We start from the raw sequence: 27,908 nt of genomic DNA, 5'->3' as shown, positions 1-27,908 counted from the left end.
TAGATGGAAAATCTAAATCACTCCAACATCCAACTATAATTAATATTGAACGACATAAATATTAAGTGTAAAGTATATTAAAAACTCTTAAGATGACTTAGCCTGTAAAATAATGCTCAATGTTCTCAATTCTAAACATATTTAAGTTGTTTGAAATTAAATACGATTAAAGCAATTTATTTTCATGTGACATTTTCGATCCATCGCAAATTTAGCACTTGCGACGCGAATGTAAAAACTTGTCATTAAGCTCTCTTTTCAGTTCAATTAATTCTCTTACTAGTCCAATTAACTCTCTTGATTTTCACTTGAAATATCGACATGGGTTCAATTGCTCATCTGTAAGAGTATTTTTCACTTACATACAGAAGCGCTTGCAAGTCATAAATTGAAGAACTCCAATTTACAAGATGGAGTTCAATTACAGCATTCTGTTATCAAGTGAGAATTACAATCGAATTAGATTATTCATTTATTAGGCGGAGTTGTAATTGAAAATAACATTTTTTAGCTACTGCGATTAGTTGACTATTATTTTTTAATCATGATAATTATATTTTTCTTTCGAAGGTGATCTGATGAAAGAAGAAGAACTTCTAAGTTGGCTGATTCACCAGAAGAGGCACAGTGAAATCGCTGACGTCACTGATGAAATCAAGGACAAATTATTGGAAACTGTTCCTTATCTAGTTGTACTCTTCTGTAAGTTATGGGAGTATTTGATAAGTAGCAAATGTCCATGAAATAGGCTGATACATTTCTTTCCCTTTTCTTAGTTAACCTAGAATGCTTAACATAGGGAACATAATATTGTGAATAATTATGATTAGTAAAACCCAGTATAATGTATGTTATGTAACCGTCTTATTGTTACATCATGCTACATTCAGACATCTTGTAATGAATAGCCTGTATTTTTTGATGTTGGAATGAAAAGATAAATGCACTGAATATAATAAAATTATACATTTAAATTATGTATAACAACACATATCATCATTCTATTCTCCACTACTCCATAGAATTTTAAACATGAGTATACAAATTGAGGGATAGACAATTGTACAATAGTTAATTGAGCGGAAAACTAATTTCAATCAATCTATTTGAACGAACGTTGAAGACAGTTTGCAACTTTTTCTATTTTAGATTTTATAAGATTCATTACCATAAAATAAAATAATCATTTTCACATTGAATAAAACATCATATCGAACTCATAATGTTAAGAATACTCACAATTTCATCCTCATTCTAGTTTATAAGTTGAAAAGTTTGTATTGCTCTTGTAAAATGAACCACCAAATTAATAATTTGATCATCAAGTATATTTCTTGTGCTTCGAGTATTCATATCTTCTAATGGAAATCTAAGTAATTCAAATTAACCAATATGCTTATGTCCACCATCTTCCATTGCCCTGTTGAATCGGAATGAATTGTTAATGAATAAAACGGCTGTGATAGATATTTAGAGAGATACTCTTTTATTTTTGAGAACACTTTTATTTTTGATGGAATCTTTCTCATTATGCAATTAATGAATATTTGTCTTATTTTCTGACCAAACACGTGATTTTTATACAAGTGCTTCTATAACCTCATTCGAACATTTTTTTATTAAGATTAGGGAGATAAACAGTTTTGGGTTTATATTGTTGATTCTCTCCCAAATCATTAATATGATATTGTGATTGTGGAATGGAATAAATAAATATTGCATATCGAAACTCATATACTCTTCTATTTCTTACTGGATTCTCTCTATTATTTCAGATGATAAAGAAGATAAACAGGATATTAGAGTTTTGAACGAACTTGAAAATATTGACGATGAATTGGATAAAGAAGGAATTGTGATTGTCCGTCTTGACAATAAGCAAGAAGCCAAAGAGTATGGAATCGACCATCTTCCAACATTGGTGTACTTCGAGGACAAAATTCCTGCAATCTATGAAGGTAAACAAAATTCTCATATTGAATATTCTCAAATTCTGGTTCAGTTCATTCTTTATTCATTGACGAATAATCACTCGTGAACTAATAAACTACAATTTTACATAACGATTATGAATTTACCGAGGGTACAGGCTTATTTTCATTGCAATTAATCAATTAATTCGAATTCAATTATAATTAAAAAATATTCAATCTGGAATTTACAATTTACGTAACAATAAAAGCCCAACCAAACAGCGCTTTCTCTTTTAATCGCATGCACGATTCATGAATGAAAGGTCGCGGGTACGAGAGACTCTTTTTTTCGGGAAATGTTCAGCTCTAATAAGGATTATCCACGTAATTATTAAAAAATAATGAATAATTTAAAAAATATATGTATCCTGGACATAAGGTGATAGCATTTTACAACAACATTTTTCCCAGTGCAAATCTCGGGTTACTTCCTAGTCCTTGAATAAATTACGTGTGATATATTCTCATTTTGTATAATGGAAGTTGAATAAGCCTGAGTTAGCTTTAGGCTGTTTAAGTAGTAGGTCTATGCAGTAATATTGTTTTTTCTACTGTTGTTTTAATATAAATTGTATATTTATATGAATAAATAAATAATTGTTACTATCATGACATAATATATCACTATTGCTGCCATGTAATTTTAATTTTCCAATAATAGTTTTTAGAATCTAGCTCCACATTTCCTTTGAGATTAGCCTTTTTTTTCTTCATAGAATCTACAACTAAAGCGTGGTGAATAAAATTGTTTGATTCGCAGCATCTTTTTCATCTTATAATTCTTGATTTCAGGTGATCTTCTGAATGAAGAAGAAGTTTTGGAATGGCTATTGGAACAAAAGAACACAGCAACAATTGAAGAAGTTACTGACGAAATTCTCAAAGAACTCATCAATGAGCATGAGTATGTAGTTGTATATTTCAGTGAGTATCCCTGCGGCTAGTATTATTTTTTCAATGAATCAGTCTAATCGTGATTTTTTGCTAGTATACTCTGAGAGTTTCTACTTTGTCAATTTAATATTATTTTCTTAACCCATTATTTATTTTTATATCATAACAAATTATGTAGTTCGCTAATGATTTTCCTCCTCTAATTGAGCAATCTTTCAAAAATTAATGATTATTAGAAATGGTTTCAATATTTTTTTAAAACTTGTGTTAAAATATAAGTGTGTACTTTTTTATCTTGAAAATAAATTAAGCTAACTTTGATTATTGTGTAGGCATTTTATTGCATGTATCTATATTTTGGTGATAAATCCAATATTAATGCGTCTGTAACACGAGTGACATGAATTTTTTTCTAATATCCTGAAACTACATTTCTACTGTGTTTTAAACATTTCTGCATTGGTAGTAGATACTAGCTTATTGAGCATTGCATAACTTCTAATCTACCGATAACCAACATCCTGTTCACCTTTAACATTGAAATAATTGCTTTAAAACGATTATCAAAACTGAATCTTGACCTATGAACATCAAGTACGCTAGGGTGTACGATTAAAATATCCATGAACAATCTGCATGTGGTTAGTCAATTTGTTTCGGAAAATATTTTTAATTATTACTAATTAATATGTCCAATATTTCTTTGTTTAGAGTTTGTTTTGATTAAATATACTATTTGATTCAAAGTTATGAGTTGCATATGATCAAATTTATATTTCCTTTCCTTTTTTATTCGTATAAGAACCCAAATAACTAGTAGCTCTGTGAACAGTAGACCTCGCGCAGTTATAAATCGCAGCCTCCTCTTATACTGTCCATCAGAGTAAATCCTGTCTGTATGTCGAGTCGGCGAGATATCGGTGTGAAAACGGCTAATGGCTGTTGGGGTTGGTGTATCAAAAATCCTAACATCAAAAGCTAATCTCCTTCAAGACATACTGGCAACAGGACAGCCCGAGTTTAAAGCAGAGAAAGTTCGAGAGACAATACTATGTTGTTTTAATTATTAATTGCATGCGTTATTGCACGCAATCAATAGTTCATTTAATAGTGCATAAAAATTGCATTCAATGAGGCATGCAATTTATAGTCTACACAGCAGCAGATTTTTTACCAAGTTACATTGAGATATTAAATTGCATGCGTCATGGCATGCAATTTATAATCAACTCGACAGCTGATTTATGATGAATAATATTCTGTAGTCTGATTTTCACTCTAATATTGGCGTATGAAGGAGGCTCCTTTTTCCTTTTATATTATCCTTGAAATGCTAAATTTCCAAAAACCTTGTATATACGTCGACGCGCAATTTAAAAAGGAACATACCTGTCAAATTTCATGAAAATTTATTACCGCGTTTCGCCGTAAATGCGCAACATATAAACATTTAAACATTAAGAGAAATGCCAAACCGTTGACTTGAATCTTAGACCTCACTTCGCTCGGTCAATTATACTTAGTTTTTTATTCACAGTACATCATCAACTTACTCCAGGATTGTTTATGTTGAAAAACAAATAAACACATAAATTTATAAGGATTGTTTATCTTAACTTGTTTTTGCTTTGGCTGATGCCCACATGAGCTCTAGGCTTGTGCGTGGGCAATTAAACACATTATTATGAAATATGAGTGGACTTACAGCTTGAGTTGGGAGCCATCTAAGCTTAACCATCAAGAAGTGATTTTGAAATAGATTGTCTGAATTTCTGAATAGATTGATTTATCGCCTCAATCACAATTGAGTTCAAAATCATTCCAAGCAATGTATGCCTGTGGAGTTTTCTCCCCATTGTTTTCGTTGAAAGAAAAACTTTCAACATTAAAGATGCTCTTTAAATTCATGTTCAGTTTCAACTCTTATTTTTTCAATCTATTCTTCTCTCGTCAAGTTGCTATATTCTTCATAGATAATCGTGTGTTTTTATAAAAACGTGTTTTACAATGAAAACAAAATCTATCTATCGAACCCGAATCGAACCTATGATAAATTTCAGCCAAAAAACTTCAAATTTCAGGTGGAAGATGTGAAGAAGGTCAGAAATGCGATGATATTCTGGAGGAACTGGAAAATATCGATGATGAGCTGGATGAGTCAGGAATCATTTTTGTGACGACAGAAGACACTTCTCTGGCCAAGAAGCATGGCATCAAAACATTCCCAACTATTGTTCTATTCAGAAACAAGGAACCCGTTCTCTACAAAGGTATTAAATTGTTAATTCCATTTCCAACACTCAAAAGTTTCATATTTTGCTGAAATTATTACCAATTAACTATATGTTTGAGAATTGTGATGATAACATCATAATATAGCTCTGCTCTATAAATTAAATATCGTTCTCTTCTAATCTTATTAGTTATACTGAAACGTTGTGAATATTTAATGAAGTCCGATATTAATTTTTAATTTATTATTCATTGATTCTATGTATATTATTTTATTCCCTATCAACTCCATGCATTATCGATAACGTTTTTCTCATTTTTAAAAATTGAATCATTCTTCGATTTCAATCAGTTTATCGATATTGAACACATATTTGTGATGGAAATATTTTGCAGGTGATGTCGAAGATGAAGATGAAGTGCTGTCTTGGCTGACAGACGAAGACACTTTGGAAATTCCTGGCCGGATCGAAGAGGTCAACATCCGAATGTTGGAAAATATCTTATCGGAGAATGAGAATGTCGTCGTTTTCTTCTGTAAGTTTTCATTTCAATCACACAATTTTATTTAATTTTTTGTCACACATATTCCCTCTTTGTAATAGTCTATACAATCGTGAAACGTTAGATATTAAGAATGTAGTAATTTTCTTTTGTTAGTGCAAATCATTACAAATCATATTATGTTACAAGTAGTCTAAATATTAATCTATTCTATCCTATGTCACATGTATTTCCTATTTGTAGAATCATGTATCATCATGACTGTATAGTTTGATTTTTTTAAATTTGTGTTAAAGTACATTTGAGACCTGTGGTCTGGTTTCCTTTGCTGAAATAGTCGCCAGTTCAAATATACTATTAAACAAATTTAATAAATTCCATACTGTAATAATATTATTTGAATCATTATCAGTAATCATTTTTGGCGAAGAAAATATTTTAATTGATTGAGTATTAGAACTCGTTGACTGTTGCCTTGGATTATCTCGTGCTGTCTGTTTTGTCTTTTGTATGATTGATTAGTGTCTTGATCATCCGTGTGAACTTAATTATTCTATTAATGGATGATTATACTCTTAATGAATTCTATGTGATGGATGCATGTGCTTTGATATCGTTCCAATTCGAACAATTTTTGAAACAACAGATAAAGAGGACGACAAGAAGAGTTTGAAGATAATCAGCGAACTGGAGAACATCGATGATGAATGTGAAGAGAAGGACATTGATTTCGTGAAGACTTCCGATGAGGGTGTTGACAAGGAATACGATCTTCCTTCGCTCCCTTGTCTGGTTTTCTACAGAAACAAATTCCGAAAAATCTACAGCGGTGAGTTGTTCACTGTAATATTTTCTCTACAATAGAAATATTGGATTCATTGAATTTATTTCTATTAGAGATTATTTTGGCGAGTAGGCCTATCGAGAATGAAAATTTGTGTTTTTGTAAAGGAATGTCGAAGCACAGGAAATATTTTGAGTGTTGCAGGCTTGAGAATTGAGTTGAAAATCTTTGCTTTTGTTATAATATACTGAAACCTACAATAGTTTCGTTTTGTTATTGAACCGTTCTGTATTATGCTGCATTCGTACTCACTCATATGCAATACATAGCGCATTTCTCTGATTCTCATTTTTGAGTCTCATGCTTTAGATACTGTTTTTAATTAAAAGTAGGTGAAATATATATTACCAAATTACAACAACTCTTTTATCTCTGATCCTTCTATACTCGTTTAAAGTGGACAATATTAATTAATTAAAAATGCATTACATGAAAGAAGAATAATACATCTCAAAGAGGTCTACAGCTTCACTCCAAAACAAACCTCATTCACTTCAAAAGTACGATACAAATGTTGTTCTTCAGAAATAAGAATTTAATATAAGAATTGAAACAAAACTGAATTAAGAAAACAGAATAAAAGTGAAAAGCAAAACAAAGAAGATATTGAATGGTCTACAAGATTATGTAACAGTTAAAATTGAAGAGCTTGTAATCATTTCAAATAGAATTTGCGCAAATTATCACTGAGTGGATCAATATTCGGATTTAAACAGCTATTTTAAAGGTCTTTGAAGGAAACAATAAAATATGATTCACGGTTCTACATCTATCTACTGAAAATAATAACATAAATAATATTTTAATCAATACTACTGTTTGTTATTGAAATAAAGCAAGTCCTGAAAATGTTTGTGATTTAGAGTTGCTCTGTTTTGTCTCAGTAGCTCTCATATAGGTAGTCATTACATTTCTCAAATAACTTGAAGAACGTCGCAATCTTTAACTACACTTAGTTGTTCAAATTTCTAATTTATGTCATGCTTACGCAAATTCAATACATTTTTTGAAACCCTGATTCCTTGAAAACTCTTTACGAAATATGGTCTTCAATATATTTTTTGAAATAAGTTGCGATTATGTGTACTATGAGTATTCAATTATGAGTTTTATATTCATTTGTACCATTGTTTTTAGGAGATTTAATGCAAGAAGAGGCGATCCTGGAATGGGTGCTCGAACTTCATGAGTCTGAACCAGATGTGATTGAGAGTGTGGATCGCAAAACACTTCAGGTTCTAATAAATGACGTTGAACATCTTGCAGTATTTTTCTGTAAGTAAACAAATTAAATTTATAGAATGTTCATACTACTGTTAGAGACCGCTGTATCTATTTTTCAATATCTCACTTTTGTAGTGCTATTCGATGGACCGGATAGTGATACTGATATGTGGCAATCCAGCTCTATTCTTCTATGGTAAACTCGCTTATATGAGGATTATCTATGTGGTCAATCATCGCTTGAATGTGTAAATTTTGTTCGTTTATCCGTTATTTCTAATAGATTACGTTTATTTTGAACCCACCAGATGATGACAAATGTGAATCATGTCCTGAAATTCTTGAAGAACTGGAAACAATCGATGATGACACTGATGATCATGGCATTCAATTTGTCAAATCCAAGGACTCCAAGCTTGCATCTGAAATCGGAATTTTCAGTTTCCCAGCGCTTGTCTATTATGAAACAGGTGTACCAATCATGTATGACGGTAAGTACTAATTTTATTATTAAACTAGTTTTGACTATCGTTATCATGTTGCAGTTCTAAGCTGATTGATCTAGAAAATAGATCTGATATTGGGATTTTATTAAAATTTCAATAGTAGAACTTTCTCAAAAGATTTGATCCTCATGATCCATGCGATGGATATTATTGAAGCTTGAATGGAGCTTATGAGTTGTAAGTGATCAAATTAATAGAAGTTTGATATCTATTTAAAATTCTCTTGTGTCTTTGTTAGTTATTTTCAATTCTCACAATTTAATAATTTATATGTTTCAAAACTCATCTCATTACAAATAGAAGGGGAATCAGTAAACCATTTTTCCAGTATTTTTGTAAACGATTTTTTTATTGAGCCGTCTTTTGAAATCTCAATAAAAAAGAATGTTATTTTGCAATATTACACCCGCCACCTGAATTATTACAAATCTATACTTATGATATATCCCAAATATTTCATTAATAGTTCAACTACTATTGGTATACTCTAACTCTCTGAAATGTTTCTCATAAATTTCAGAACATGGACCTGTTTTCAGAAGCCATTAAACTCCTTGTATTATAGGATTAAGTGTTACTCATTAGACAAGTGAAATATATTAATTGACTTGATGTTGAAAATTGTAGGTTATTGAATAGACTGCTTATCACTGGTCTTCTAAATTTCCAAGAACCGGCCTTAGGCCATGAAAGCTTGAGTTGCGGTATAATTATTCATATTGTGTTTCATGTCATCATTCATTTACACCTGTTATCTTTTATCACTCTCCTGTAAGTTTGTGGCTTGTGTTACAACTTCGGATGTGCTGAGTTACAGATATACAGCAAGAGCCGTTCATTAAAGTATATGGTAAAGTATATCGCGTGTATGGTATTGTAGGTATCTATTGTAATTAATTACATCACATCTAATACGGTAACTGTTTTTTCTTCGACTCTTCATTGTATGAGAGTTATCCAGGTCATAATCAGAAATAATATGGTAACTTTTATTATTGTTCGTTGTTTTTTTTTAAGTTTATTTGATTCTTTTCAAGCTGTATATAATTTGTAGGTGAAACTATGAGTTTCCAAGTTGGTAACAGTCTATTAATTTCATGATTTAGTAATCGATCTGATCATGAAATTGATGATGCTTCATTTATGTAATATTACTTTGACTTACATTTATGTTTATAATTAAGTCGCCAGAAATTGTTCTCACTATTTACTCAACATAATTATCATGTTCATAGGCAACCTAAGGAAAGAGGAAAAAGTTCTGGAATGGCTCATTGAGCAAAAAAGTAAGAATATTTGTTTTTGAATAATTATTGTAACTGAGTTTAAGTTTCTGTTTTTGAGCTCTTTCTCCTCTGAAACTTGTGTCTCAATCTTAGCATCATTTATGTGAAAATCTTCCTTTTAGAATTAGGTGGAAAAGTGATATTAAATGTACAAAAAATATGTTATGAAAATATTATACCTTAATCGTTAGCTTTAGTTTTGATTTTCAAAAAACACTAGAAGGAAATGTTCTTGGAAATTCGAAAAATGTATTGTTATGATAAGGATTTCAGTGTAAATTGTTCAAAATTGATTTTTTAATTTAAAATAGTTTTACTAGAGTCGTCCTTTTCAAAGTAGTGCAACATTGCAGTGTATAAATAATATTATATAAATATAATTGCAGTTAAAGAGTGAAATGATTGTATTGAAGGACGTTGAGAATAATGTTTTCTCCTATTTCTATTCTCAAAAATTAATACAATGTATCCATTAGCCAACTCATTTTGGGGTCAATTGTATTATTAAAATTATCTACCTTTTGATTCTAATATTAATGCTCTAAACAAAGCAGACATGTGACAACATAATTACATGTAAAAATAATTATGTGACAAGACTAGCATGTTAAAGAAAACATAAACATATTGTGTTTTTATCTCATCAGATATTTGGTTAATACATCCTATTCTATGATTCCATTGAGAAACCAATTTTTGAAGTGTAGTAGGATTGTTTAGTGGAGATTTTCATTAAAAATAATCACTTTTCCACCCATATAATAAATCGAAAATATATTGTAAAATCATCGTTCTGTAGAATTATTCTCGTATTAATCTTAATCAACCTTGTAATTCATTAATTTGTTTTTGTTTGTTGTTTCTCCATTGGAGCCGCATGGTTTAAAAAATTTAAATATTTAATTCATTTAAAAAAATATCAATGTCATAGTTAGGCTACTATCATTATTTGTGTAAAATATTATCCGAAAAACATTGACGGAGTATTTTAGTCTTGTACCATGCATTTAAACATAATTCATCATTTTTTCTAATGAAATTGAGCCTAACTTTCCTCAAAATCTCAAATAACATATTAATCAATCTACAATAAATGCCATTTAAAAACTCATTAAATCAGACTAGAGTTCTAAACATCAAATAAAGAGGCTTCGTAGAATTGACATAGTTGTTCATTTCATTAGATTAATACCAGAAGTGTAAAACTATATTTAAAGGAACTTATCATGTCATTCAGATCCTTTGTCAATTCTTCTCAACTTTCTGATGCATCATTATTTTTTGAAGCTAAAAAATAAACGTTTTAGTCCAGCCGCAAATGTCATTCCATGGTCATTTTTGAGTAACAGCCGTGAAAGATGTCTCAATCTCTTCGTTAGGTCTAGCAGTTGTAAAATATGGACTTACAGCCTCCAACTAGATGTCACTTGAAGCTTTGGAAATATTCTACAACTCTGTGCCAATAATAATAGTGTTTGTCCACTGCAAATACATATACAGGGTGGAAAGTAAAATACTGTCCCCGAAAAATGTATGTTTCAAGTTTTTGAAGTTGAATAAATAATGGAAAGTGGTCGAAATGAGATGATTCTCTCGAACATTATTGTTTGGTTAATTCTAAACACTTTGGTGGTGAAACCAATCCGATATCTGTCACAATAACTGAATAACAAGCAATATACAAATTTCTGTCAATAATGACCGCCATCTTGTATTTTTCAATGATGTCGAATATTTTCGTTGTTTCCATCATCAATATCCTCATTCGTCTTGTTGTAACGAAGATATTGAGACCATTTGCAAGTCTCTATCTTGAAGTAGTAATGAAAAATCGATTTTATAGTTCTAGCTTGTTACCTCATGCCTATGGAAAAATTCACTAGAAATCATGCAGGGTTTTCTTTGGAGGGCGTTGGAGAACTCATTTTCTGCCGTACAGCGCATGAAGATATATCGTTCCAAAGTTGAAAAAACGCTCTAAATTTCATAGGTTTAAAATTTCTCTGTATTTCTTGCACAAAAAAGTTATAATGGAATGAAATTTGAACAAATTTAGAAAAAAAGTTTTTTGGGGCTTTTGAAGGTTATAACTAAGAAAATATGCGTTTTAGAGGAAAATTTTATAGAACAAAAATTGTAGATGAAGATTTTAAAATATTTTCGTCTGAAAAAACGGTTGAATATCTTGAACGGTTATTAAAATACAAGCGATATAGCAAAATCCTGAAAATTTTGGCGGCCATCTTGTTTCCGAGGTGTTTGCCTGTGATCTCGACTTATCATCATCACGATCCTTATTATGCTAGACGAAGAGATTGAGACATCTTTCACGGCTGTTACTCAAAAATGACCATGGAGTGCCTTATTCATGACATTTACGCCCGGACTATTTTGAGAGTTATTTTGTTTTTAAAATCTAGTTGAGTTGAAGCATTTACATGAAGGAAAAGAAAAATAAGAAGTTCATTATAATGACAAACAAGTTTGACTATAGGCTAGACATTTTTTTAGATGTAGTTTCATGTAAGAAGTAATCGAATGCAACTAATTACTCATCACATTTATAGTGAAATCTTTGAATTTCTCTAAAAAATAGGAGTTCTGTCCTCATTGAATTAGTTGTCAAGTGAGAATCAACCTCAATTACTCACAAAAATAAAAAATCTTTTCAATTCACAATAATTATTATGTTTAGCCAATATGAAAAGGTCGAAAAAATATATGTTTATGGAAACAGAGTTGTAGGTCAACTATTGCAACACAAATAAATTGGTTAGGACAGATTAGAAGCCTGCAAAGATAACTATTATCATACTTTCAACTCTCTCAAATGTTATTTGAAATTCAAAACACTCTTATAACTTTACACAATTTGAAAATATTGACATTCTAATTGGTTTATTTTCAGAAATAGTTTCATTTAGTTACAATTTCCCTTTTTCTTTCAATGTCAAAACTTGTTATAGATAACCATTTTAGAGAAATAGTTGTTTATCAATAATTTTATAACGATCTTCGATAGTAATTATGATTATTGAAGTCGTATTTGCAAAAACATATCTGATTGTATAAACGTTACCTGGCAGGTAATGATAAAAATGGAAATAAGGATGATGATGACGATAATGATGATGAAGATGAGGATGATGAGGATGGTGATGATGACGAGGATAATGATGATGATGAAGATGATGATGATGATGATGATGATGATGAAGATTATGATGATGATGACGACGACAGAATTTCCACTGATAAGCAAAAAATGACGCCAGGTATAAGAGATAATTGTTTGATTCTTCGCTGCTTCGAAATCCCCCATTCTCTCCCCTATCTCAGAATGTCACTTAGAATAGATATTTTACAATCCCTCGCATTGACCGAGTTTGGCTTATAATGCATTCATGGTTCCAATGCAAACCCTAGTTTGATTCTCTAGAATAATTTTTCTCGTTCATTTCTCCTATCAATAGAATAGAAATTTCTTCATTTTTTATTCTTTATCGTTATACAAAGTATTTCTGTTTTTAATTTTGTGTAGACATAGAGTTGGGTGCCCTATACAAGTTTTGTGTATCATGATTTGTCAAAAGTTTTCAAAAATATGTATCGTTTAGGGAGAAAATCATTTTTTCAATAGAAAATGCTGAATCAATGGTTATGCTAGAAAATTGCTTACACGTTATCTCATGGAAATTATTCTAAGGATGCAATAAAGTAGAACTCCCTGCATTATTCAAATACATTCTTGGAATGTTTTGAAATACTTCATCTTTTGAAACGGAAAGTGAAAAAGTGATTACGGTATCTTTTTTCCAACTTTTTTGAACTATACTACACTACAATGAATTTGTACCTGTGAATATGCATTACGCTCCAGTAGAAAATTTATCTTATAAAATCTGCTATTATTTGCTTCTAATAGATTTTTATAGGTAACATAATAGATATTCACCATCATTATATTTATCTTTACAAGAATCACAATTGTTTCCAGAAAAACTAAAGTATGTTCACACTAATATTTTTTTTATTTTTTTTTTAGTTAGTGGGTGCTTTACTCCTTCAAATATTCCATTTTTGCTTGTTGTATCAGTGATGGGATTAATACTTTCTGTGATTCTTCATAATACGTTTTCCTCCATCTCATCATCTTCAATGCTTTTCATAATATATCATATTAAAAAATTATAAAATCTCTTAAAGCTTATTTCAATTATACGCTTCTTTTAATATCACGTTTTCAGCTCTTGTTAATTCTTTTTATAATTTGATATTTATTTTTCTTATCACCACTTGAAAACCTTTTCATTTATCATATTTTTAAATGTCCATATCAAGCATGTTAACTATCAAACTATTAACTCATGGAGGCATGTGATAACATTGTGATGTCTAATTTCAATACTAATATTTACAGTCATATCGTCTGCAGCAAATTTAATATTATTTCAAATGTTACTTAAATTTATCTCTTTAACAATTCTTTACTCAAATTTGAGACTGCTTTAAAGCCAGCTCACATTATAAATTAAATAGAATCTATTCAAAGGATTTGTGTTTATCAAAAGTCTCATTTAAGAGAATTATTTGTCGTGCCCATTATCAATATTAAATATTGAATAAGCAATCAATAATCAGTATCATTATTAGGTACGCAAGTATCAATGAAAATTCTGCCCCAATTCTATGCAAATCAATATTAAGTTTTGAATGTGATGGCAGCAAGGAAGCTAGGACATGTTTTATGATGAATTATGGACCAAAAGGTCTAGCTCATCACTTGATCATGTTCATCACAAAAAGTTCAGAGATGTTTAAAAATATGTTATGGTGAAACAGACAAACAGCTTTGAGTTAATCAATGGTTGTCTTTCAATATCGTCTTCAAATCAATATAAATGTTTTCAATTGACAAACAGATTAAATGTTATCAATAATCTCTGTCTTACAAGCATCCTCTCTTAAATCATTAATAATTCAACTACATTGAATACTCTGAAATTTTCATTGAATTTTCTGTTGTTTTCAAATATTGAATCCCTTTCAAATATTAATTTGAATGCTTTTACATTCAATAGACAAATAAATTCAAGTTTGTTTAAATATTCATATTGAAACAATAACGATTTAAAAAAATATTAGTTTTCCGATTCTGAATATCCTTTAAATGTTTATATAAATTTTGTCCCACTCAATTGATGATAACATAAAATATTATCAGCTATTGAATGATAATAGTCACTTATTGACATACTATTGTCACATCGAATAGACAAACACATTCAAACTTAACAATGGTTGCCTTAAACATCCCTTATAAAAACTATTTCCTGAATATTAAGAGACTTTTAGATAAGTAACTTTGTACATTATACAATGCATTATTTTGAGCTATGATTAAAAGTTGTCAGGTGAATTTTCTTATGTTTTAACCGAAGTAAAACTAGTTGACTGACACGTTTATTATGAATTGTGCTGCAGGCGATGGCTGTTTCTTCATCGGCCTGGGTGGGAAACAAGTCATCCCTAACCCCACTTCCTACGAGCCCTTCCAGTGCTGTCCCGCCAAAATGAAGAAGGGCACCAAGGTCGCCAAGGCCACGCTGTCGGACAGCAAAAAGGGCGCCAAAGACAAGTCCAAGGGCGCCGACTCCAAAACTGGAAAAGCAGCTCCGTCAAACGACAAACAACTCAAGGGCAAAAAGGCATCTTCCGGCGGCAAATACATCTGGTGGTGGTAACCTACAACATCCTAAACAACATACCTACAACAAATTTCGCCGAAAATACATCTGGTGATGATAATAGACAGTAATTGGCAACTCTGAACATTCAGAGAATAACACAAAAATTGCCTAAAATACATCTGGTGGTGATAATAGGCAGTAATAATTGGCAACCCTGAATATATTATCTACAACCATGGCACCGCATAAGTCACCGATAACTCTAGCCTTGTAAAGTCTCCAAGGCCTGATCATCATTTCACGATTTCAGTTAATCATTATTTCATATCATCGTGATCAAATCATGGAACTCATGATTATGAAATTCGCTCCGCATTTATCCGTTAAGATTAAATTCATTATCTTATTTTTTCCATTATCAATGAAAAATATCAACAATTCAGTATGGAATCTAAAAGGTGTTTGATCGAATTCTGGTGACTATATTGAAAATATTACAAGCTCATTATAAACTGCTATTAAATTTACTTGAATAATGTGTACAATAATTTCTACAAACTCAAATCGTGTTATGCTTTGTAATTTAATAAGAATTTATTCAATTCGAAAATTCAAATCAAGAAGATATATTTTATGCATAATAGAAAAGGCTACTTGCTATAATTTCTCAAATGTAATGTTTCGCAATCTATCATCACCGTATCTGTTATAAACTGAGCTATGGAAATCTGTACGTTTCTACTATTCTTGTTTGATCAAAAAAGTATTATCTTAGATAAATCGTTTAAATTATGACACGCAATCAAATGTTTATTACAAACTATTTGTTTTCTTTCGCCTCAGCTTGTTTAAAATATTCAATTTTCTATTAAAAATAGTATTAAATAATTTAATATTGATTGAGTTTTCATGTGAGTGTCGTTTTCAAATGATGCTGTTATTATTGTTGTTAGGTTTCTATTATAACTGTTATTTAACTGTTTAATAAACGTTAAATGTTTTGGATGATGTTGTTAAGAATAAGATGAGTGATAGTAATGAATGACAAGACTGTAATAAGCATTATTGTTATTATTACAAACTAACATAATCAAAGTTGTATGATCTCTGTTGGGAGAGTGGATGTTTTCACCTGAAAATGTGTTCAGATAAGTTAGACTTGGAAAACTTTGTTGTTCAGTCGAATCGCAAAACACCATGACTTGTTAGTTTTCTAAGACTGCAATATTATTAAGTATATCCAGAAACTTGACCACCCACCTTTTGTATTCAATAATTGAGAAAGTTTGTCCCACAGTACCACAATTCAACATTTGAAAACAATTAATAGTAAATATTTAATTTTCCTCAATATTTAGCTGAATTTCGTCTTTTTCAATAATTGTGTGGATTCAACAAACCGATTTTATGTTGAATTTTATGAGAGGGAGAGCAATTTTAAAACTAACAACATATTACTTAACTTCAGTTATTTTGGAGGTTTATTGTGTTAGTAACAATTATGAACAATTTATTTAACAATCGACAAGCGTCATAACAGCATTTAATTGTGAAAATTACATAAATGAAGCATTTTCTGTTCATGTGAAAGATGTATTTATAGCTCATCTAGTAAATCTGTTGAGAATCAATTTATGTCAAGCTGCAAAGACTCAACGTATTTTAATGTCTTTCAAACTGTTACCAACGGGATCATTCTTGCATTAATCATTTTATTTATTATTGTTTCCATCAATTCCTCTTATTCGAATTCACCTTGATATATGTCGTAGAATTTCTAGTTTTTCTCCTGCAGAATATTTATAACTGTTTTCAGCGGGTAGAAGAGAACATAAACCGATTGGTTTATCAAAATCATTATCTTAGTAATTATTAGATTTATCGATTTTCAGACCTTTTTTATCCCTTCTTTCAGTTAAAAGCTCTAGAATTGTTGTAATTTGGGTGGCTGTGATGTAATGATGTAATTTTATGCCTCACATTATTGTTAGATTGCATTAGTACCGTAGCCCATTTATGAATGAGGTTTATGCTTTCATTATATTTTTCAATCAAGTTACTGTATAATTATTTTCTTCAAGTAGGCAAATTTAAAGTTGGGAGACATATCATGGAGTTCATTGAATGTTCATGAACCATTTTCGGTAGATTATTTCATCATTTTATTATTCTTTGCCTATGTATTTATGATTTCATTCATTTACAGTTAATTCTTTCAGCGAGTATCAATTTCTGATGGTACAATAGGTTTCCTATGTATTACACTGAAAAATCATTCGTTATTGTAGCCCTTCAGAGCTACTTAGGTTCTTGTACCTATTGAATTTGGTAGAATGTAGTGTCTCTCATATACATGACTGAACCCCGATTTATTTTTTCTGATATTTTTGTGTTTAGGGGCATTTCATCTGTTTATCCTTACAATATGAGAAAAAAATTAATTATTCACTTCTAAGAACTGGTATATTATAAATCATACTCCAAATTTAATTTATCTTCTGACAAAACTATCCTGTAATGAAAGCATGCTAGGAACTCTCTAGTTGGAAAACATTCAATTAAAGTTTTTTCTTCTCTATTCATATTAGAATCTCAGTATCAAAACCTTCATATTGCGCTCAGTCTGAGTTACAAGATTTGAAATATAAGTGAAATTTTGTAGAACGTTCTATTTGTCGAAATCACTTCCAATCACAACAATAAATTAAATCCTCTAGTCGTCGTCAGTTATCATTGTATCGACTGTCACATTCAGTGAATCTATATTTTTACAGTAAAAGTTGGAATTTGCTCAAGTGATTGTTTCTTATTTCATTTTTCAACCTCCTTTCTATTCGCTTCTTCATAAAAAATAGCTTGTAATTATAATGCAGATATTGTAATAGACTTCAGATATTTATCCTCAAGTCCAGAAAACATAAGTATTGTCATGATCCGACCATAAACTAGAATTAGAAACTAGTTTATAATTATAAACTAAAAAATCTCACTTCGAAACCAGAAATCAATCGTTTCAAAGAAATGGTTCTCAAATAGGCATATTCTAAAAAAAAGAGCATCGAGTTAGATTGATAATTGTCTTGGAGCATAAACTGTCACTTATTTGGTTCTGCACCAGAAAACTCCCATCACTTTTAGAAATAAGAATCTGTGTAAACACTGCTGTAATATTTGCATTATTCTCATTCATAAACTGCCCAGTTGTTGAAATTTAATTTAGTCAAGTTATAAAAAACAGAATCTACATTTTCTCTTTCTCAAACTCTCCCAGAATATTTGAAGTTCACTTCATAGTATTCCATCTGAAATTTTTGTTTTTGTGAATATCCTCAGGGACTTCGGTAGAAAAATATGTTGAGTAAATCTTCAGTTTATTTTAAAATGGTAATTGATTAATTACTTGAAGTAATTGAGTAAAAATGACTCTGTAAAGAAATATATTTTTCACTACCGTAATCTACCGAACTAATATTATGGCTTCTATTGGAGAGACCTAATTTCAACGTTTTAGCATGATGAACATGTTATGGTAGGCGCGTTCCAAACCACTGGCTTACAGTTTAGTAATCATGAGAAAAGTGATAGAAAGTTTTTCAGTCTGGTCAAATAACGGAACTGTTGGTGTTCGCATGCAGTGTATACAGATTATAAATAAATTAATTGATAACTAACTTGATTCAGTTTCTTTAATTTTATAAAAGATTTAACATGGCCTACATTAATTAATAAGCCTACAACAAAAAATTAATAATTTTCAATAATTAGGTGCTACAATGCGGCATTTATTTCATTGGACTAGAATACTTCTACTATCAATATAAATCAAGATTTGGATGTGTTACAATCATATCGTACCGTAAAAAGTATTATGATTAAATATGGCACCTTTTGAGGATGCCTTAAGTACACTTTCATTCAACAAGATCTTCCTACAAAATAAGCTGACGATTTTTTTTCTATTTTCTGACAGTAAAGTGTTTTAATAGAAATAACGCGATTACTAGTTGATAGTTGCCAATAAAAAGTTATTCTCTAGAAGATCTGGAAGTACCCAATTAATTTTTCTAAAACGTATGCAAAGGAGCCAGGATTCATTCAAATATTGATCTCAATTGTCAGTAAAGTGGGAATTGAATAAGAATATATGAAGTTACTATCAATTCTATCATATTTCTTGGTTAGATATGACTTGGCTGAATTTTCATTGGCATTTACATTCTTAAAGATAAATTAAAATTGATATAATCGGTTTCAAACACCAATGTATAGAAAATTCTATTGCATTTGTAGGAGCACTACCTCAAACTTCGTGTGCTTCGATTTATTTAAATAAATCCTTTTTTCAACTAATTAATTAGGAAAAAATTCAACTGATAACTTCACAAAAAAATTGGATGTGATCTGTAGAAGCCGTGAGAGATTTATGTTTCTTATTATATTCAATTGGTTTGGAACAGACACATATCATTGAATTGAACCGTACCATGTTTTTCTCAAAATGTTTTTAGGCAATTTGCTTGATGAAAAGCAAGTTTTGAACTGGATGATAAAACAGAAAACAGATGAAAGCATAGAAGATATTGATAGAGAGAAGCTGTTCCATTACATTGAAACAAAGGAGTTTTTGGCTGTTGCATTCTGTAAGTATATCCATACCAACTACATAAGGTAAAGTGATAAATCATGTTATCTAAAAGACACGAAACCCGAATAATAATAACATTTTTGAGGTTTGGGTTACACGACTTATTAATATTTAAATGTTATCATATTATTAAAAGCAAGCGAGTCGTTGCCTCAGAATTTAGTACTGTTTAGAATATAATAATTCTTGAATAAGTACCCTAGTTGTCGATCCATTTTATTTTCCCTATTGTAGAATATTATACACAATTCTCTAAACTTGGAACTAGAAAGTGTTTAGGCCTACTCACTTATTTCTAGGAGTGACAACCGTTTCACTATGTTGTACTGGCATCCTCAAACTGAATTCTTAAGGCCTAGTAGATGAGCATGCTTCATCAAATCAATGAGGTTGCCAATCCAACACTGGGAAAACACTTTTTACTTAAAAAATGTGTACCCAATATCATACATTTTTGATAGGAGGTTTTAATGCAATAGTACAGTATTCTACTTCATGAGACAACTTATAGGCTCAACTCACACTTACGCAACTCAGGTCGAGAAGAGACTCGACTCTAGTCGAGAGCATGTGTTTCCAAATGATGACACTCAGACCAGTCGATCCTAGTCTCCGCGACTGTCACCATTTGAAAACACATGCCCTCGACTAGAGTCGAGTCTCTTCTCGACCTGAGTCGCGTAAATGTGAGTTGAGCCAACATAGATACGGTATTTACTTTCCAAGTATTGTAATTATTTTTGTTTCTTAAATAAAAACATCAACTCAATATAAAAATTTTATACTTTTTCACAGTTGTGCAGAACTCTTATGATAAAGATCTCCATGATAAAGGTAGAAATTTCTATAATTTGCATGAATTAAGAACTCCTTGAACTTGAAAATGAGTCTGTAAAGCATTAAAATGTTACGAATATGTCATTCTTTATGAACTATTGAATAAAATTTACTCTGAAAACAAATAGGCATTATGCCTATCACTCTTATTTTACCCGATGTGATATTCTGTGCACAGGAGGCAATATTATTTGACAGCTAATATATCGCAACATTAATGATTTAGGATTCCTCTCAATATCCTATTAATATACCTATAGTCTATTTTTACGGTAGCAAAGAAGAGATAGAGTAAAAGGGAAAAGAGCTATGACATTCTTAAGCTTCACTTGTCCGACTTTTATGCAAGGTCATAAAGATGGTCAAACTCATAATATTTTTCTCTCAATTCTTAATTATACAATATCGTACCCCATGTCCAATTATTTATTCCATCCACGCTAGAAGTTCAAAAAATCTAGATATCTTTATCTAAAACTGCCATCATCCATCATACATTTTCATTCAAAAATGAAAATAACATTGGTGTCAGAGGATCACAGCCATAACTCCAGTTGGATACCCCGGCCTCAGAAGAAAGAGGGCATTGCATAACTAGGTCCAGTGACTTAGTCAGCATGAATTGAAAGTAAGTAGGCTAAGCTTGAAATAGATACGGTAGGTTAAAATTCATTGAGTTTATTGATTCATTCATACAATTACAAATTATACTATCATGATCGGGAGAACATGCTTAACCCAAAACCGTTATTTTTATACATGCATGCAAATAGCAATTCAGGTGATCCTAGACCTAGTATTACAGCGTTGCCAGCTCGTTGGACACAGCATCCAACTAATGATGGATTTGTAAGTATAAAGTCAGATTAGTCAAATATTAAAATGTCAATTTTAAATTCAAAGAGTTCAACTTGAATAAGGAGAATTAATGCACAAATATCATTTTTTCAAAAATGTGTGTAATAATGACAGAACATTCTATTGTAAGAGGCTGTCAATTTTTATGTAGATAATTAGGAAGCTGCCTTCCACAAAATAATAAATCTAATAAATGTGTCAAAAAATTCGATAACAGTCTTCCTATTCAATTCGTTGTATGTTTTCATATTGATTTCAAGGCATTCTTCAATATTGATAAAATCATCTTTGTATAAAAAGTTCTAACTATTAATATAATCTTCACTCTATCATTTATTTCAATATTTATTACGGTGCTCGCTAATTCATTGATTGCATCATAATTGTAGACTTGGAAGAGGATCCAAATACTCCAAGAGTCCTACGCCACATTGAACTGATTGACGATGAGGCTTCCGAATATGGCATTAAAATTGTCAAATGCAAGGATCGACTGATGGCCAAAAAATATGGATTCAGAAATCCACCCGGTTTGACCTATTTTCGTAAAGGAAAGCACATCAACTATGATGGTAAGTTTTTATTTGTATTTTATTGTTAATCGAACAATAAACACAGTTAGCTCTTATGATATGCTGCATATATAACCTATGCAAGGTACTTACTTACTCACTCCTCAGCTCTACAGGTCGTTTCAACCCTTGGCCTCTCTCACAAATCCTCTGCCTGTCTTTTCCAATTATAAACTCCAAGCGTTCTCAAAGCCCGCTCCACATCATCTCTCCATTATTTCCTTGGCCTTCCTTTTTTCTTCTATAGTATATTCTTTCCCTCCATATACATTTGACAACCCTTTCATAACCCATTCTCACCAAGTGCCCCCAAGTGCCCCATCCACCTAATCCTGCCATCTTTAATAAATCGGACGATGTCTTCACTCCCCAGGAAGCGCTCGCTTTCACTATTTTTTCTCCTTTTCTAAATTCCATTTACGCAAACAGGGCCCACTATCCTCCCTATAATCTTTCTTTCAAAGATACGCCGCCGTTCTATGACTCCAACAGTAAGTATCTTAGTATCTTACCTGCCATGATTCGATTAATTATCTCAGCTGTGACTCTCCCACTACTCGCCACAAGCGTTCCTAGGTATACAAAGTCATCAAACATCAACCTGCTGTAGTGCCCAATTTTCATGTTTCTAACACACCCCCTATTGTGCTGTTGTAGAGTTAGAATGAAGATTATTTGATTTGATTTGAGACTGAAACATGCTCCCGTTTCGATATTGATCCATTGTCAACCTCTAATCAGAAAATGAGCGCTTCAGTTGGAGAATATTTGATATTTTCACATAAATTATAGTCTGCAAGTTGTCTTTACAGTTGAAAAAACTAGTGATGTAATCTGCGACGAATTAAAGCAGGTCAACAGCACTGTACTTTATTCTCTATATATTTTCCAATTTGATAGCTGCCTTCTATGTACTGTTTAAAACATAAATGTGACTGAATGTTGATGTTGCAGGTGACATTGATGATGATGAAGAGCTTCTGGACTGGCTGACCGACCCGGCCAACATGGAGCTGACCGAGCAAATCGAGCGCATCAACAGGAAAATGTTTGGGAAGTTGAGGCAGACATCTGATTATATTGCTGTATTCTTCTGTGAGTTTTTTGTTCTATACAGAGTTAGAAGTGTGAGTTAAGAAGTGTTATGAAGTGAAGCTGAAAGAACTAAAATTTTATCCATACTACGTATAACTATCAGACAAACTGTATCATTACAGATTACGAAGTAGGTACTGTTTGTTATACCTTTCGTGGGTTTTCATCGAATATACTAATGAAAATGTTGCACAATATTCGAATAATAACTTCAAATCAATTTGTATGCTGTATCCCCGAATGGTGATCGAATCTGGTTTCGATTTGGGAAGCGGTTGGCTCTGAGGTTGCGCTGATAAGTTATGGCACAGATCAGTCAAGATTCGTCACACACCCGTTGGACGGGTGACCCACTTGAATAGCCAACTCCGCTAAATATCATACATCAGTTTCAGAAACGCTTTCCAGTTTCCGGACCCGACTAAAGCTGTAGGAGGGTACCATCCTACAGAAGGCCCATTCGGCGTTTTCAGCCTGTTGTGGGAACTGTGGTATGACAGTTAATAGCAAATTTTGGGTGATAGCAGTAATTTAATTTTCAATGTTTTTCTTCAGGACTTTTATGGCGGTATAATATGGTATTTATGGTTTTCAACCAAAGTTTTGCACGTCTCACACATTCCAATCATCCATAATTACTAATAAATGGCAATTTCTTCACATTAATTGAGCAAAATGTCAAGCAACTTCTGCTAATTTTTAGAGTGCTGCCAACTATAACATTCAAAATTTCTCGTTTCCTCGCGCACTCTGTATTTCTTGTCTAAATATTGTTTGTTGTAATATATTGTATTGCTGGAATAGTTTGTTGAGAATAGTGTTGTTGTGGCAGACAGTGACGACTGCAAGCAGTGCAGCCGCGTTCTGGCAGAGATAGAGCACATAGACGACGAGGCGGATGGAGCTGGCATCGACTTTGTCAAGATCGACGACAAGAAACTCGCCAAGGAGCTGGGTGTTTTCGCACTGCCCGCCATTCTCTTCTTCAAGATGACATCCAAAGAGCCTGTTATTTATGCTGGTAAAACTTTTAGAACTCAGTTTCATAATCTATAGCCTATTATAATAAATGAAATAACTGGCTTATACACGTACATGATAGGAGGAATAGGAAATTTACGAATGACTCATCATCACGTCTGAACTACTGGACTGATTAACTTGAAATTTTGCCTAAAGATTCTGAATTCGCAGAGGATGGTTATAGGAATATTTTCAATTCGCCAAGATTTCATTACGTCAAGTTTTCAGTTTGAATAAGCTCTTAGTTAGATCCTTGCGGAGCACGGGTTACCTGCTAGTTGTTAATATTTTTCTAGCTGTGATTATTCGTCAATAAACAATGCTATTGACCCTCAGTTACACGCGCTTACTTATCCACAGTCCACACGAAAAAAATCATTTTCCTTAATTTTGGTGCAGATGAATAATATACTCGTCTTGGATGGATGAAATAATGATATAAATGAAGGGATACTTTCATCAGTTGAGAAAATCAAAACTCAAGATCAGCCGCGTGTAACAGAGGATTGAATATTATTATTCTTTCAGCCCCTATAATATCAAGTGTTTTATGAAAGATCTTTTTATGATTTAATATTTTAAGGATAATACAAAAGGAAGAGGAGTCTCCTTCGAACGCTAATATTACCGTAAAAATCAGACCATAGAATTATTCATCATAAATCAGCTGTCGAGTGGATTATTAATTGCAAGCAGTGAGGCATGCAATTGATAACTCGAATAAGCATATTATTTTCTCCCAACTTTCCTCTGTTTTCAACTCGGTAAGCTTTTGATGATAGAAGCATAGTTCAGAACAAATTATTGTCGATACAACAATCCAAACAGCCATTAGTTATTTATACACCGATATCTCGCCAACACGTCAGCGCAGGACATAAATTCACTCTGATGGGCAGTATTAGAGGAGGCTGTAGTTTTTAACTGCACGAGGTCTACTGTTTTCAGAACTACTAGTTTGAATTTCAAGAAACTGGATTCCGAATTTGAGTGGAAATTCTTCTGTATAGCCTAATCCAAATTAATTCTGTGAATGCAGTAGCAATTTAATTTTTATTGTGTAATTACTCTTTTCATTTTGTGTTATTTATTCCATTATTTAAATCGACAGGAGATTTGTACGATGAGGCAGAAATACTCAACTGGCTTCTCACTCAAAAAGATCCTTCTGGAGAAGTTATTGAGGAGTTTGAAGGAGAAGCACTACTCAAAGCTATACAACATTCAGAATCACTCGCCATCTACTTTTGTAAGTTGGAATTATGATGATATTGTTTTAGTTATAGTCTCCAAGTCAATGTTATTTTCTATCAATTCGGAGATACTTTCTATAAAAACTGCTGTTATAGTCCAGTCAATATAGACATATAAAAGGGGGTGTGCTTGCAATATATATTGTAGTTCTAAATTTTTAATATATTATTTGGATACATGAGAGATGTCCAGAACCAATTTCTTCATGCTAGATAAAGAGTGGCCCAAAAACCTCGTATTTTCTGTTCATTTTCCAATTTACAGCTATTTCCGCCAAATCCAGTAGGCCTAACCGGACAGAAAAATTTTCTCTAGCCTTTTTTCAGATTATAAAATTCTGAATAAAATGAGATCATTCGGAACTCTCTATCTCCAATGGGTACTGAGTTGAAAAAATCAATTCTGATAAATTTTAGTTTTTGATCAACAATATATTCCGATTGTTACCATATAGATGTATAATTCAAAATCCCTCTGTGCGTATTTTTTTGCTCTACAATCCGAGAACAGGTAGAGTGCTCTATCTCATATATATTTCCAGGTACACCTGACAAAAATGCTCCTTGTATTGTGAAAAACACCTTATTTTCAGCTTCAACCATCACCACCAACTACATTACCCTCACATTAATATTTCGCACAATGATAAGAGTTCATGAGATTATGATCTTTGAGAATCACCCGTTATATGCACTTCATTTCAGTATTTCCTAGTGGAGAGGCGCGCATAAGGACACCTCAAGGACCAAATTTCAAACACTTATAACTTTTCACACAATGCTCAGATTTCAACGTACTATACTTCATTCTTCTCGGCTTGTCAAGGCGATTCAAAATCATGTATCATAACCAAAATTTGATAAAAAAATAGGAAATTTCTCCTTGAGTGTATTTTTGTCCATATTTCCATACACAAAAAATGGTCAATTTCTATATTCAAAGCTATGTATCTGGGTGACCCGAAATAATTAAAAATGGTACTTGTTCTTGATTTGAAGAACAGAGTTTCCACTTTCATGTGAGGTAAATTTTTTTGTTTCAAAAAATCAAGAAATTTGCTATATTTTTCTCATTTTCACAGTCTCAACAGTTTTTCAATAATAAACAGTGATGCAAGGTGGATTTAAGGCAACTCAGCTTATAGAGCATGAAATTCTCTTCCATTTGTGACCAATCGCAAGCTTCTATCATGTATTGTACTCGTTTTAGAGACTCTTGATTAACATTAGAATCACGAAAAAAATGTAAAAACTGAAATCGCCATTTTTAAAATCTTCTGTAACTTTCGAATGGTATTGGAATCGAGAGTATTATTTATCGGAGTGGGAAGAAAAGAGAAAGTTTTACATTCTCACTGGATTTAGAAATTTTATCAGAAGTATTTCACAAGATATGCAGCTTTGGATATAGAAATTGGCCATTTTTTGTGTATTGGAATAAGTGCTTAAGTACACTAAACAATAAATTTTCCATTTTTTAATCAAATTTGACTTATGATGCATGATTTTGGACCGCCTTGACGAGCCAAGGAGAATGAAGTATAGTACGATGAAATCTGAGCATTGTGTCGAAAGTTATAAGTGTTTGAAATTTTGATCCTTGAGGTTTCCTTACGCGCGCCTCCTACTAGGAAATACTGAAATGAAGTGTATCTAATGGGTGATTCTCAAAGATCATAATCTCATGAACTCTTATCATTGTGCAAAATATCAATGTGAGAGCAATGTAGTTGCTGACTATGGTTGAAGCTGAAAATAAGGTGTTTTCCACAATACAAGGAGCATTGTTGTCAGGTGTACCTGGAAATATATATGAAATAGAGCGCTCTACCTGTTTTCAGATTGAAGAGCACAAAAATACGCCCAGATGGATTTTGAATTATACATCTAAATGGTAACAATCGGAAGATATTGTTGATGAAAAACTAAAATTCATCAGAATTGTTTTTTCTTTAAATTCTACTCATTTTTGAAAATCATATCTCATTACCCATTAGAGACAGAGAGCTCCGAATGATCTCATTTTATTCAGAATTTTATAATCTGAAAAAAGGCGAGATCAAATTTTTCTGTCCGATTTCTGGATTTGGCAGAAATAGCTGAAATTTGGAGAATGTACAGAAAATACGAGGTTTTTGGGCCACTCTGTATCTAGCACAAGGAAATTTTGCATGAAGAAATTGGTTCTGGACATCTCTCATGATGTATCCAAATAATATATTAAACAATTAGAACAACAATATAAATTGCAAGCACCAATGTATATAGTGACTGGACTATTAACGGTATCAAGGATTCCATTGAAAAAATAAATGTATATTCAGCAACTTTCACAGTTTCACTTAAACTTTTGAATGCATAAATCTTAAATTTATGAATAGATTTTTAACAAGTATTTCGTCATGAAAATCAACATTGACAAATAAATATAATCTATAAAAAAATATAAATGGTTAGGTTTTTGTGTCTTCA

At 31.7% G+C, this 27,908-nt stretch overlaps 1 protein-coding gene across 5 annotated transcripts in view; it reads left to right on the top strand.

The window, feature by feature from the left end:
* The window catches only part of LOC111055351, a 110,051-nt gene that overhangs the window by 65,029 nt on the left and 17,114 nt on the right, over positions 1-27,908 (top strand). For all 5 annotated transcript variants that reach the window (XM_039434563.1, XM_039434543.1, XM_039434536.1 and 2 more), the window contains 13 exons: positions 571-702; positions 1,776-1,958; positions 2,766-2,897; positions 4,949-5,137; positions 5,496-5,636; positions 6,250-6,432; positions 7,585-7,722; positions 7,980-8,162; positions 19,662-19,793; positions 21,883-22,065; positions 23,020-23,160; positions 23,993-24,181; positions 25,295-25,432. In XM_039434563.1, coding sequence (XP_039290497.1) covers positions 571-702; positions 1,776-1,958; positions 2,766-2,897; positions 4,949-5,137; positions 5,496-5,636; positions 6,250-6,432; positions 7,585-7,722; positions 7,980-8,162; positions 19,662-19,793; positions 21,883-22,065; positions 23,020-23,160; positions 23,993-24,181; positions 25,295-25,432 — 2,064 coding nt within the window. The remainder of the gene's footprint in view (positions 1-570; positions 703-1,775; positions 1,959-2,765; positions 2,898-4,948; positions 5,138-5,495; positions 5,637-6,249; positions 6,433-7,584; positions 7,723-7,979; positions 8,163-19,661; positions 19,794-21,882; positions 22,066-23,019; positions 23,161-23,992; positions 24,182-25,294; positions 25,433-27,908) is intronic.

Source organism: Nilaparvata lugens, chromosome 1, assembly GCF_014356525.2.
Source record: "Nilaparvata lugens isolate BPH chromosome 1, ASM1435652v1, whole genome shotgun sequence".
NCBI classification, from domain to species: Eukaryota; Metazoa; Arthropoda; class Insecta; order Hemiptera; family Delphacidae; genus Nilaparvata; species Nilaparvata lugens.
The sequence above is the reverse complement of the archived record's forward strand: the minus strand, read 5'-3'. Positions and strand labels throughout refer to the sequence as shown.